Source organism: Onthophagus taurus, chromosome 11 (genome assembly GCF_036711975.1).
Source record: "Onthophagus taurus isolate NC chromosome 11, IU_Otau_3.0, whole genome shotgun sequence".
Lineage (NCBI taxonomy): Eukaryota > Metazoa > Arthropoda > Insecta > Coleoptera > Scarabaeidae > Onthophagus > Onthophagus taurus.
The window spans coordinates 13,220,315-13,234,209 of NC_091976.1; the positions used below are offsets into that span (position 1 = coordinate 13,220,315).

Here is a 13,895-nt window from a genome sequence, read left to right on the forward strand (position 1 = left end):
TAAATCAAACAGTATTTCAAGCTAATTTTTTATGAGTCAAATACCAATTTAGAATCATAATTACTTAATCACGAAAGTTATTCTTACTCACTCTACTTTTTTCTATATATTCTGGTTTGACTTTTTTTCAGGTTCCTATTAGTGATGCGAGGAATATCCCCCATTTTTCGATTTTTAAATTTTTTATTGTTGTTCTAGATTGTTCTAGAGTTGTTCTACATTGTTCCAAAGCGGCAAATCGAAAAAATAAAAACTCTGCGAGAAAACCGAAAAAATGGTTTTTTTGGCTAGCCCCCTATTTTTCGAAAAATCTAATTTTCTTTGTTGTTCTGGGTTGTTCTAGTTGTTCTAGTTATTGTTCTAGAAAATCAAAATTATGGGATGAAGAAATGTTTCATTTGCAAAACACTATGTTTCTGTAGAAAATCATTTGTTATCCAATGAGCAGTTAATCTTATAAAACTTTGCATATTGTTGTTATTTGTCCACATATCTGTAGTACACGAAATAACTACAGCATCTGTAATTTGCATTTTAAGAACATTTTTGGTTCGGTTATAGATGTCAGGAATTACTACATCAGTAATATATATTCGGCTTGGAATTGTGTATTTTGGTTTTAACATTTTGATTAGTTTGGAAAATCTCCTCAAATACCTCAAGAAAATCAAAAGTTTGGTTATTTTTTAAAGATCGTGAGGATATTGAAAACAAACTTCAGTGTATACTGTGCAATGCGTTAATTTCAAGAGGAGGCAAGAGAAAATTGGCAACAACAAGTTCGTTTTAAAGGTAGATCCTTATAAATAAAATAAAATGTATTTTATAAATACAGATATGCAAATAGTTTGTGATTATCTAGCTTTTATATTCGTCTCACTCTCGTCATTTATTTCAGGAAAGCATCCCGAATCATATAAACAATTGAGTGGTCCAATTAAGAATCCACAAGAATTCATGAAGTATTGTCTGAAGCAGAATGTTAAAAAAAATACAATCGAATATTAAAGAATGTTTTGCAAGCTCATCTCAATAGGACCATGATGATGTAAGACCAAAAGAATTGCATTACGGCATTTCAGAAATGATTGTTATTGACAATCAGCCATTATCAATTGTTGGAAATATTTCCAACAATTTCTGGTATTCCAGATTGCTTAGGTGTAATAAGTATATATTTGTGATATGGAACTGAAAATAGAAAAACTATGGTCACAGCAATCAACTAGACATTTTGGCAGCCCAACCTACTTTTGTTAGTTTAGTTTATTTATTAATTTATTACTTAGTTTATACAAAATAAAATACACTTTAAATCGCATCTTATGTTTTACTATTATAAGTTTAAAGAGAAAGGTGAAAGTTGTGATTTTTAGAAAATTAGGATGTTCAGATTATTCCATATTTTTTTAAAACTATTATTATATTAAAGATTGGGTTCACTGATTCAACAAAACCTGTCCGATATCACAACAACTGAAATTTAAGGTTTTTCTAGTGAAAATAACAGCTATTCTGAATTGTTTTAATTGTTGTAAGTACTAATTTTTAATATGAAAGTTTAAAAGAACTAATGCCGCAGTGATTAAATAAACTTTTTAAGTACCTAGAACAACAAGAACAATTTAGAGCAACAAAAAATATATGATTTTCCAAAATTAATGTCCGTGTTAAACGTAAAACACATCTGGAACAGTTTGAATCGCAAAGTTTGAGTTATTTTAGATTGTTCTATGTTTTTTAATTCTTATTGTGTAATATAAAACCGCTGACACAAGAATTACTGACTGAAACTTCCAAAAACTTTAATTTTCAAAGAATACCGTTTGGAGAGTTGTTCTAGTGAAAATAATAGCTGTTCCAGATTGCGTTAGCTATAATAAGTATATATTTGTAATATGGAATTGATAATAGAAAAACTATAGTCACAGCAATCAACTAGACATTTCGGCGGCCAAACCTATTTTTAGTTATAACTTCGTAATGCTGTAACCCATAATTTTGATTTTCTCCAACAATAACTAGAACAACTAGAACAACAAAGAAAATTACAGTTTTCCAAAAATGGGGGGCTAGTCAAAAAACCTGTCTTTTCGGTTTTCTCGCGGAGTTTTTATTTTTTCGATTTGCCGCTTTGGAACAATGTAGAACAACAATAAAAAATTGGAAAATGTTTGGAAAATCTCCTCAAATACCTCAAGAAAATCAAAAGTTTGGTTATTTTTTAAAGATCGTGAGGATATTGAAAACAATCTTCAGTGTATACTGTGCAATGCGTTAATTTCAGGAGGAGGCAAGAGAAAATTGGCAACAACAAGTTCGCTTATGAACCACATTAAAGGTAGATCTTTATAGATAAAATAAAATGTATTTTATAAATACAGATATGTAAATACATAGTTTGTTTGCGATTATCTAGCTTTCATATTCGTCTCACTCTCGACATTTATTTCAGGAAAGCATCCCGAATCATATAAACAATTGAGTGGTCCAATTAAGAATCCACAAGAATTCATGAAGTATTGTCTGAAGCAGAATGTTAAAAAAAAATACAATCGAATATTAAAGAATGTTTTGCAAGCTCATCTCAATGGGACCATGATGATGTAAGACCAAAAGAATTGCATTACGCCATTGCAGAAATGATTGTTATTGACAATCAGCCATTATCAATTGTTGAAAATATTGGATTTTCCAAATTAATCAAAATGTTAAAACCAAAATACACAATTCCAAGCCGAAAATATATTACTGATGTAGTAATTCCTGACATCTATAACCGAACCAAAAATGTTCTTAAAACGCAAATTACAGATGCTGTAGTTATTTCGTGTACTATAGATATGTGGACAAATAACAACAATATGCAAAGTTTTATAAGTTTAACTGCTCATTGGATAACAAATGATTTTCTACAGAAACATAGTGTTTTACAAATGAAACATTTTTCTGGACAGCACACAGGTGATAGCAGGGATACTGACCTTTTGGGATATACCAATAGAAAATTCACGTTATTTTACGTGATAATGGTGTAAATATAGTTAAAGATCTTAACGACTCTACTTACACGCCCATCGCTTGCTTTATTCATACATTACAACTGTTGATAAACGACGCAATAAATATTCAGGAAAATATAGATGCATTGTGACACATTTTCACCACTCAGAAAACGCCCAAGAAAAACTGAAGGAATATCAACGCGAACTAGGTTTGCCTGTTCATGAACTGATACAAGATGTTCGAACAAGGTGGAATAGTACATACTATTTATATGCTTATCCGATTAGCAGAATAAAAGAGGGCAGTTACATTATATATTTCAGAAAATGAGGTAAAATTTGAAAATTTGTCGGTGATGCAATGACAACTGTTAGAAGATTGTTTAATGCTTTTAAAGCCATTCGAAGAAATTACTAAAATGGCAAGCTCTTCCGTCGCATTAATATTTGAAGTTATTCTTAATATTAAAACATTAATCAAATATTTAACAAAGCAGGAAGCTCGTTCAGGAAATGTCATTCAAATGCAAATTTGTTTAATGCAGGGATTACGAACAAGGTTCGCTGAAATAGAAAAGAATGCCTACTATTTTCTAGCGACAATTAGATCCTCGATGTCGCTTGCAATTGTTTTCACACGAAAATATTTCTGAAATAAGACAAACTTTTTTTTTGATGCTCTTTGAAGGGACTCAGGAAGCTCAGAAAGCAATAGCACCGATGATGAAACTAATGACATCTGTACGAAAAATTACCAGCAGCTATGTTCAAATGCAGTAGATGAGGCTCATTGTACATTCTGGGACTGTTACAGAGAAATTGCGTCTTCTAATAAATATAGTAAATGTATCGACAGAACAAGAAAAAATGATATTGCTCTTGAGCTGGATTCTTATTGACGCGGAGCAGTTTTGGGCACAGAAGAGAACCCATCTATTTGGTGGAAAAAGTATAGCTTAAAATATACGAAAATGAGCCACCTTGTTAAAATATATCTATCAGCACCTTCAAGTACAGTATGCAGTGAACGACTATGCTCTCAAGCAGGTAGCATCTACGAGGAAAGAAGAAATCGCTTATTGCCTGATAAAGTTGAACAATTAGTATTTTTATATAACAATCTACCTCTAATTAATTATGAATATTAAAGAGCAGAATACGCTTTACCTCTTAGCAGAATACACTTTTTTAATAGCTTACTATGAAAATGTTATATGTTGTCTTATACATTTTGTAAATTAAGTATTCTGTTACCAGAAAATCAGTAATTAGAACAAGAATCATCATGCAGTATGAGTGTTGATTTTTATTTAAGACGATTGTGTTAGTTTTTTTTTAATAAAATAAGAAAAGTAAACAAATTGATATTTATTAAATAACAATTTGTTTACTATTATTTAGATGCTTTAAATAAATTTTATTAAAAGCAACTAAATGTAAAACCGAATTCGGTAATAGAACTTAATATTCGGCCGAATACCGAATAGCAAAAATAGGGCCGAATACCGAATAATTATTCGGCCTCGGTCTCATCACTAGTTCCTATCATGTTTTATGCAAACAGACTACACTACAACGTTTGTGTGGACCAAGTGATACTAATGAGCAATAATCTCTATTTCAATTTAAACAGTCTTGTGCATAGTCTGAGTTTGTAGAGATCAAGGTGTGTTCTAATAACACCTCGAAACGGATTCCTGTTCCTTGTTGGAACGGGATGATGATATATTTTTAGCTGTCACAATGGCGGTTGTGTGGTTACCACTCAGCGAGCATTTTACATTCGGTTCGGATTTTGTATGATTCTGTTCTGAAGAAAAAACTATTCAAGTTTGGATATCAAACTAACTTTACAACATAAGTACGAAAGCTTTCACGGCCGGTGAAATAGTAGCACTGTTAGTTCTAGTTTTAGCTTAATTAACTTTTTACTTTGAATAGTACTGCCACATAAAGAGAGAGAAGTTAGCGACGTTCTATGACAACTTTGAGAGAGTTGTATCTTAGACGTCTTCTTTCTTTGTGAGGAGACATTGCCTGGCCTTCAAGGTAACCCAATTTATCACATGGCGATTTTTTCTTTGAGTCCACTTAAAGTCGCAAGTGTACAAACATTGGCAAACCCAACCCTATTTCATCAGAACTGATAGGTGCTAATTCGTCATTTATCAAATCTATTTAATGCTTATTCATACAAAGAAAGTGTTCATATATATTCAAACACTGAGATTAAAAGCCAATACAAAAGCCAATCTGTCTTCTCAAGAATAACTTCAAAGAAAAACTCTTTGAAAAACTGCTTTATCTATATTTTGGTGGTCTGCGTCCTAATAAGCATATCGGAAAGTTTGTACCCCGAAGATATCATAAACAAATATATCAGGACATTTCACGAACATTTAATACCGTTTGGTGGCCGACCTTTTTTGCAATATCAAAGGAGCTATAATTTCTAGAATTTTTCCAGAAAATACTGACAGATAACGAAACTACTGCAATAGTTGGCACATGTATATTAATCCCTAAATAGATAAATCTCCATAAATACGATCTGGATAACATTTTAAAGTTTAGATTAAACTTTAATGTATTGTGTTGAATTGGAAAACGGCAGATCATTCATAACATTGTAGCTGATGAATTTATAGGAATTACTTCAATAGAAAAATCTTTTTTTGAACTTCATAAATACGAGTTGGATGATTATTTAAAGTTTAGATTAATTTTTGACATTTTTGCGGTACATTGGAAACGACGTAACATTCAAAACATTATAACTGATACATTTATAGGACTTACGAAACGAGTTATATATGAAATTAAGAAGGAAATATCAAACATTAATTTGATACAAAAATCATTTCTTAATTCCCGTAAATACGATATGGATGAATTTTTAAAGTTTGGATTAGATTTTGACATTTTTTCGTTTAATTGGAAATGAACGTGATATTCAAAAATATATCCAAAGACTTTATAGCAGTTAAGAAACGGTAGCGTTAACGTTGTAGTTTGGACTTTTAATTGGGACAACCTCTACATCTGAGGGTTCATTGGGTGCAGTCATTATTACAACCTGATTATGATATGCTGGCAATAGTCGTTTAAGGCACCACAACATCCAGCTCACAACTTTATCACTAAATAAATCATAAAATCATGAAGTGACAATGAAGTACTTAAATCTCTGTTAGTAGATGAGGGTTTGAAATCTACAAAATAATTTGCAGAAAGATTTGCTTATTTAAGATTGTCATTGAAAGCAGGATAACACATATTGCAGTTTTCAAAAACAACATATATCGCAGAACATCTTGCATTTGCTTTACATCATTAACTTCATGAATAATCCATTTATAAGATTACATAAGCTGTGTTAACTTAATAATATACTACGATTCCGTCATAGTGTTAGCAAAACACCTCATCTCTAAAAGGAAAACAGGAAACCGACAAAAATCTGTAAATTAATAAAAAAAAGTAAAAGCAGCGAAACCACTTTCACCATAATACTTCAACTTTAATTTTAACGTTTAAAAAATTGCTTTTCTTTTAGATTTGTGAAAATTTATGGTGAAAATAATCCAAATGTTTTTGTTCCATTTGTGGTTTGTCATGTTTAAATGTTTTTTTTTGTTTAAAAACTTTTACACGGAACAACTTGGAAAATCAACGTTCAATCTTTGCATTTGTGGACAAATAAAAGAACATTTTTTAGGTACAAAGTTCCAACGATATTGTAGCATTTCTGCCGTAAACAACCTCGGCTTAACTAGCATGGAGCAAATGTGATTTTAGAGGCAAGACTTATTAGAGTTCTATGTTGATATGGTATCAATTGTAACACCTCAACCGCAACCAGCCTTTAATTAAAGAATTACTCAACAAGAATTATTCTGTTAATCAAACAGAATCATTCACTTTTCGTTCTAAACTAATCATAAGCCGAGGCGTTTATGGACAGGGCATTACAGGATGTAATTATATTAATTGTAAATATCAGGCTACATATTCGGCCACCAACGGCCTCGGCTTAACTTCAATCAGGCATGTATAATTTCACTTAAATAAGCTGAAGTTTTAGGCTTGCGGGTAAGATGCGGCAATATTGTCAATTCTGGTTTCGACATGTATAATAATAATGTCAAACCTGATATTGACCTTGCAAAATTTATTGTAATAAATTATTAAAACCAACAAAAACACTTCGTTAAAATTGATAATGTGATATAAAAGTTTAAATCAAAAGAATAAGAAAATTAAAATCATATTAATGAAATAAATTAAAAGTCAAAGATCAAAAGCAATGACATTTTATTAACACCAGATATAAAGAAATACATGGGTAAAATATTTATAGGAGCTTTATAAGAGGAAAGAGACCGAAATTGAACCGAATTCACAAGAAATAATAACCAAGTGAGGCTGTGATAGAAAAGAGAGACATTGAAATAGCACACTAAAAACTAAAGATCAGAAATAGCCCAGGTCAAGATATCATCAATACGTTACTCAAATACGGCGAGAGAATCTAAATCAATAATTAACAACTTTAATTAAAAAATTTTCTTCCAATGTCTAGGAATAAATTTACTTCACCTCGAAGTTAACAACAAGAATCGTAATAAACAAAATAAATGAATATAAAATATAGAGGGTTCAGATCAGGGTTCAAATAGAATCGATCAGCCTTCATATGTTTTATCGATTTGTAGAAGTCCTTCGACTGAATACAGTTAAAGGATCGCACACCTAACACCGAACATATATATTCAGAAAATAAGATTCAAGCAGAAATAATGTCAAACTAACTGAATAGATACCTGTAAATAATAGCATTCAACAGAGTAACTCTCTGAGCACGCCCCTGTTTAACATCGTAATGGATAAATTATAAAACAAGTAAGCAAACTAAGAAGATGCAAAATGGAAAATAGGGAGGCAAACGATGCGGTATTGGTGTCGGAGAACGGAGATGATATCCAGAAATTAACATGATAACATCAGCGGCGAAAACAAAATCTCCAAGACACCAACCAATCAGATGCAAGGCAATGAAATTTAAAAACCTAGGCATTGAAATATCTGGATATGAACATATTGAGACGAATGTACGGAATCAAGCTGCAAGAGTGTTAAGGTCTGTGGCTTACCTAAATTACACAATAAGACGAAATAAAAATATTCGAAGTGAAGCCAAAGCCCGGATCTACAAGACTTCAATTACACCTCTACTAGCTTTTGCAGCAAAACCCCGACCAGAGACATCCAAGACAAAATGAATACAAGATACTACAGAAATGAAAACAGTGTGTAGAATAGCTGGGGAAATACGGATGAGCGAAAAATGAAGTAAATAAATATCAGACAAATATAGATAACACCAATTTGATCACATGGGTACATCGATCGCATGATAGAGAAACTTATTGTGAGAATAACGAGGAACAAATTACCATCAGGATGAAGAAGATCGGAAAACCTAGAAAAAAGATTAGTAATCCATTTTTGAATGAATAGATAAAGAGGTAGATCTGAAGCGTGATCCTCGACAAAAAACGTAACAACACATTCATTTATTAGAATATTCAAGACAACATGATTTGCCAAATATTTGCCTTTACCCACAGAAAATACAAACTTATTAAATTAACATCGACTTTTGTCCTTCACAATTTTTATAGATGTAATAGGACAATTTTCAAATACACGATTTTCCCGAATAGTTCCTGTGTCATTATGACTTCTTTTTACTATTGCGCATAAGGAACTATGTAAAGTGAAAGCATTGCGTTCTATCGACGAACTTTTGCAAATGTTCTCAATCTGCAACTGCCACACAAAAATGTGAGAAAGTTGAGTGTAGGCTATTATAGTAAATTAAAAAGGAATATGTATTTTATAAATTATGAAAATCTTGTAAAAAAGTCAAATGCTATATTTATTTCAGATATTTCCTGAAATATTGTGCTATCTATGTTTTTAAACGTGAATTTTATGATACAATATCATGATCGCTTTTTTAAATTCAATATTTCATCATCTGTCGATGGAAGTTTTATTCATTGGGCTATCGTTTTATAAGTTGCGTGCCACTCCAATTAATTTTACATGGATCAATTAGTCATTCATACATTTTAAAATTAAATAAATTTCCATACGAATTATTTTTGAAACATATGTATGTGTAAATAATGAAACCACGGTAATACTCTACAAAGTTTCGTAATTACACATTCGTTTATGTTGAATTAAAAAAAACTTGCGTATAATATTTAAATTATTCTAAAATAAATAGTATTCAGTTTTAGAAATAATTACAATAATCAATTTCCCAAAAAAATAGTTTATGCAAATAAACATAACTACAAGTGATATCAAGAAAATACCACAAAGATAATTATCGACATTTCCCTTCGAAAACTAACTGTTTCCATAATTTTATTTTAATTTTGTCTTTCCCATAGAGAAACTCTCAAACTAAAATTCACTTCTTCTTCAAGTTCCTTTTTCTATCTTTCCATAAGAAATACTCCGTGTAAGCAATGACACTAATAAATGACTGGTAATCGCGAAAATGATTACGCCAATCATAAAATTAATCTCGCCACATAAATTTCGTCGTCAAAACCAATTTAATTTTTTTTTTGTTTCGTTTAATTCAAATTCCCCCGATCTCACTTACCTTAGTACTTGAAGTCCTCGGTAATCCTTGGTTGCCGATCGCGATCACTTCAATTACGTAGGTATCGATGCCGACCTCCCTATCCAATTCGGCCGCTGTTGAAACTAACCCCAGTTTCATATCGATATCGAAAAGTCTGTCGACTTGAATTCCCGCCGTTCCTCCGGTAATGTTCGTAACGTAATATTCGATTTCACCACCGCCAGCGTGCATATGCGCGGAAACCGTTAAGATACTCGTTCCGATCGGTTCGTTTTCGTAAACACTGCCCGTGTAAACGTCGTTTTCGAACGCCACCAATTCGTCGTCGCTGTTTCCGGCCGCTATCAGGGTTACGTACGCGTCTGTCGATTTACGATCCGATTGAACGGCTTCGTCCGTCGCTTTGATCGTGAGTTGATAGCGTGGTTGTGGATTCTGGATCGGTTTCTTTTGCGTCAGAAGACCTGTGGTACGGTCCAAATGGAATAAATCGGCATTTCCGGTAATCAATTCGTAAGTGACGAGACCGTTTGTACTTGAATCCGCATCAGTTGCTAGTATGGTCATTATTGGAATGTCACCCTAAAAAAATTAAAATAATAAATTTATATATTTCAAGATATAATATTACAACTATAACGGAAAGGAAAGGTAAATAATGGAGGAGATGGAGAGGTTTGGGATAGAAATAATTGGAATTAGTGAAGCGAAAAAGAAGGGAAGGGGAAGCATACAATTATCAAACAATATAGCCTATACTTTTAAGGAGTCCAAGAAAATACATGGAGCAAGGAGGGAGTAGGAATAATTATAACAGAGGAACTAATTAAAAGAGTAAATAAGTATGCACCAGTAAAGTCAAGAATTCTGGAATTGGGAATTGACCTAAACGGAAAGGTGACTATAATAATTCAAATCTACGCACCAACGGAAGGAAAAGTAAAAGAAGAAATACGAAATGTTTATTCAAGTCTGCAGAAATCTTCGATTAATCCAGAGAACAAGGAGAGGAAGTAATTATAATTGGAGAATAGGTAATGATATACACAAGGAGAGAGGTAGTATAGGAGAATATGGGCATCAGGGAGAGACAGTGATGAATAGAAATGGGTAAAGAATGGTGGAATTTTGTCAAATAAAAGACTTATTGATTGGAAACACTATATGAAGTCAGAGGAGGCAAGATAACTATACGTTTGTGGCGGATGAAAGGAATGCTAAAAGTATTATTGATTACATCAACTTGCTTGGGAACCAATCACAGACGAGAGTCATGGCAACTATTAACAATATAGAAATCGAAAGAGAAGAGATGAAAACGAAAAAGTGACACGAAAATAAACATCCATAAACTAAGGCAGGAGAAAGAAAGATTAAAATACCAAGAAAAAACAAACAACGAATTTCAAAAACTAAAACAAACAGAGAATTTAACACTGGAGGAAATGTGGCGAATAAAAGAGAAGAATATATAAAACCGCATGGGAGTCGGAAACAATCCCGAAAGATTGGAAAGATAATATCATCCTACCAATACATAAAAAAGGAAGCTACTCGAAGTGTAAAAATCACATAGCCATATGCCTATCATCTACAAGTTACAAATTATACACAAAGATAACAGAAAAAAGGTTAAGAAGACTAGTGGAAAATAAACTAGAAAATGAACAAACAGCACACAGAGCAAGCAAACAAACGAACGTTGAAAGGAAAATAGAGACGGGCAATGAACTGTACCTAATATTCTTGGACCTAAAAGCAGCTTTTGACACGGTTAACCGTAGTATTATATGAAACTGTCTAGAACAACTAATGGTACCACAAAAACTAACAAAAATAATTGAAAACCAGTACAAGAAAGTCAAGGGCATAGTACAAATGAAGGGAGCAACATCAAAAACTTTTGAAATGAGCAAGGGAATAAAACAAGGCGATCGTCTAAGCCCCTTGTTATTTATAACATTAATAGACAGAGTAATAAAAAATACAAGTACAAGAACAAATAAATATCAAACAGTAATAGGTTATAAAAGTTTGGAACCAGTAAAAATAGATAATTTACTACATGCGGACGACCATAAAAAGGCAAGGAAGTTAGTTGAAATATGGACAGAAGAAATTGAAAAGATGAGCCTAGAATTGAAATAAATGTAAACTCGTGATAATAAATAAAATGTAAATAAGAAATAACTCGAAAGAAATATGTATCAAAGAACAAAAGATGAAGTAACATCATATGAGTAGTTGGGCAGTATAATGTCACAAGATGGAAGGATAGATATAGACATAAATGAATAAGAATAAAGAAAACAAACAACGTATATCATACTCTAAACAGACCAATTTTTGGGAAGAAGGAGATAGATAAAAAGATAAAATTGAAAGTGTACAACTCGGTGGCAGTTCCAATATTAACATATGCCAGGGAATCATGCACACTACAAGATAAACAAGAAGGAAAGATCACAGCAATGCGTTTGAAATTTTTACGGAAAATAATGAGGAAATAGTAAAAAGGTATTTGAAGTAAAAAATAAGGATAAGAAAAAGAGGGTAAGACCTAAGAAGAAGTGTCTCTAGCAGATATAAAGGAATTAGCCAGGAACCAGATTGAGTGGAAGAGGTGGATCAGGAGAAGAAGAAGATAGAGTTTAAGAAAACATAGTTTTTAAAAGATCTAACTAAATATTATTATCTAAAATGTGTTGTATTGATAATTTTTAAAGATTATAAATTGATATTTTGAAATTTCTATTATGTTTGCTAGCATTATTTTCATCCATGATCGTATTACAAGAAAAGGAAACCCGGATTGCGTTAAATAACACTATCATTTTTACATAATCATAATATATTAGTCACTCTCAGCCCTTACATTAAAACATATACATGGTAGAAAGTTGCACAGGTTATTATGTAGCCAAAATAGGGCCAATGTTAAACGATCATCATGATCGACTTCACTATTAACAATACTCTCAAAACTCTTCAAGAGACTATTCCTGAGAAAAGACTGAGGCCAATAATAGAAACTAATAATCTAACCAATATTATAGAATAAACAACATAATTGAACGTGCCTTGAAAGAAAAGAAAGAAAACGTGCCTTCGACAAAGTTTGGCACGAGGACACCAGAAGATGAATTCTCGATCATAAAAGATGCCTCAAAGGAATGTACGGAGGCAACCCTGTATCTTCCATATCCTGACATACTAGAGATGGAGGGAACTACGGTGGCTATGTCTGCAGATGACACAACACCACTTGCAGTGGAGAAAGGTAAAGAACTATCCATTGGAAAACTACAAATAGCCAGAAATGTAATACTCGACTGGACTAAGAAATGAAGGATAAAGTTAAACGAGCTGAAATTCGACCATATCAAGTTTACAAATTAATTGCAAAAGGACCCAAAAAGAAAAGGAGAACAATGCTAAGTACCTAAATCTGGGCATCAAACTGAAGTGGAAAGCGTGTAATCCAGAAAAGGGCAGAATTAGCCCCAAAATACAAACTGATCTACAATCAGATTCTAAAACCAATACGGCACTACGACATCCAACTCTGAAATGTATTCAATTATTCCAAAATAAAGTGCTATGAAACATAGTTCATGCCCCTTGGTATGTGTGAAATTGCAATATACATAAAGACCTTCGGCTTCCAAAAGTTAGGAAAGACATTAAAAGGTTTGCTGAAAAACATGAAGTTAAACTTCACGTCCACGACAACGCAGAGGCTCTTCAACGGCTCCAACTTTACATTTCTTGGTACTTGCAAAGTAATATTTTTACGATTTCGTTAATTTTTGGGTGACCAAGAGCTCCATGTACTGTCTTTCGTTCCTTCCCATGTTTACTGATATAAATGTCCTTATTTTTATTTTCTGTGTTCTCTTACTAGATATACCAAAAGATTAATTTTGTCTGGTTTAAAATTTGCCTTAATATTTTTTGAAGTTACATTCTAGATTAAATTATCCAAGACTCCAAGGGATCCAAGAGTTTTAGTTATATTACAGCGCTTTTGAATATTACTATAGTTGCACACATTGGTCAAGGATATCTTAATAGTTTGCCTTTTAGAGTATTCGAAGACATTTCATCAGGATCAATTAAAATACCATTTATATACGTATCGTAACTGAAATTATACTTTTCCGTCAAACAAAATAAAAGAGAAAATACGGAATAAGGTTTCGGTTGGGTAGTGTTGATTTCTT

General features: G+C 32.2%; 1 protein-coding gene across 1 annotated transcript in view; it reads right to left on the reverse strand.

Moving 5' to 3' along the window:
* LOC111422109 (cadherin-related tumor suppressor fat) overlaps positions 1-13,895 on the reverse strand; it is a 123,217-nt gene that overhangs the window by 86,992 nt on the left and 22,330 nt on the right. Inside the window, exon 6 of the mRNA XM_023055323.2 lies at positions 9,691-10,254. Within this exon, the coding sequence (XP_022911091.2) occupies positions 9,691-10,254 (564 nt within the window). The remainder of the gene's footprint in view (positions 1-9,690; positions 10,255-13,895) is intronic.